General features: G+C 42.1%; 1 protein-coding gene across 1 annotated transcript; it reads right to left on the bottom strand.

Annotated features, from left to right (window-relative positions):
- On the bottom strand, positions 1-458 carry PHALS_02989 (uncharacterized protein; the record flags this gene model as incomplete). Its single annotated transcript, XM_024720823.1, has 2 exons — positions 1-222; positions 267-458. The coding sequence occupies 2 exons, from the start codon at positions 456-458 to the stop codon at positions 1-3; spliced, it is 414 nt and encodes a 137-aa protein (XP_024572808.1).
- Positions 459-655: the final 197 nt, after the last annotated feature.

The raw sequence follows: 655 nt of genomic DNA, 5'->3' as shown, positions 1-655 counted from the left end.
TCATTTGCCGGGCATTTTGCATTTTTTGCGCTTGACTTTGATAGTGACCTGTCTGAGTTTCTGTTGAAAGGACTCAAACGAGATCCTAAGATCATTAAACATGTCTCCTGCTTCCTCCATGACCTCAGAGCACAGCAACTGGTCCTCGATCTCAAGTGTAGCTTTATGCAGTTGTTCAAAGCCGTGGAAAGTGACACACTCTGCAGATGGGTCATTCTGGTGCTGGTTATCACATTCTTCATCATTTTTTCTGTAACTTCCGTAACCGTCAATGTCTCCAACATTTCATCGACGTCTTCCAAAATTGCTTTTGAATACTCTTCGTTGTTTTCATCATCGATGTGCACAAACTCTTCCAGTTCGCTCCTTTCAATTTGGGTATCCAAAGATGCAAAATTGTCGATAATCTCTCCCATAAAATCTTCTTCGTCTTCGTTGCCAGAATCTTCCAACGTCATGATCTCCGCTTTCTTGAATGCATTTCTGATTGATAATGCAGACACAGATTCCCAAGCACGTTGAACATAGTGTGCAGCATCTAACAAATGTGCAGGTATACCGTAAACGACTCCAGCTGATCCACGTGCGAGTCTAGCTGCTTGTTCCTTTTTATGAGCTTTCGATTCATCGTCAAGTTCGTAAATCCAAGAACATA

This window comes from Plasmopara halstedii (genome assembly GCF_900000015.1).
Source record: "Plasmopara halstedii genome assembly, contig: Scaffold_208, whole genome shotgun sequence".
Classification (NCBI taxonomy): domain Eukaryota; phylum Oomycota; class Peronosporomycetes; order Peronosporales; family Peronosporaceae; genus Plasmopara; species Plasmopara halstedii.
The sequence above is the reverse complement of the archived record's forward strand: the minus strand, read 5'-3'. Positions and strand labels throughout refer to the sequence as shown.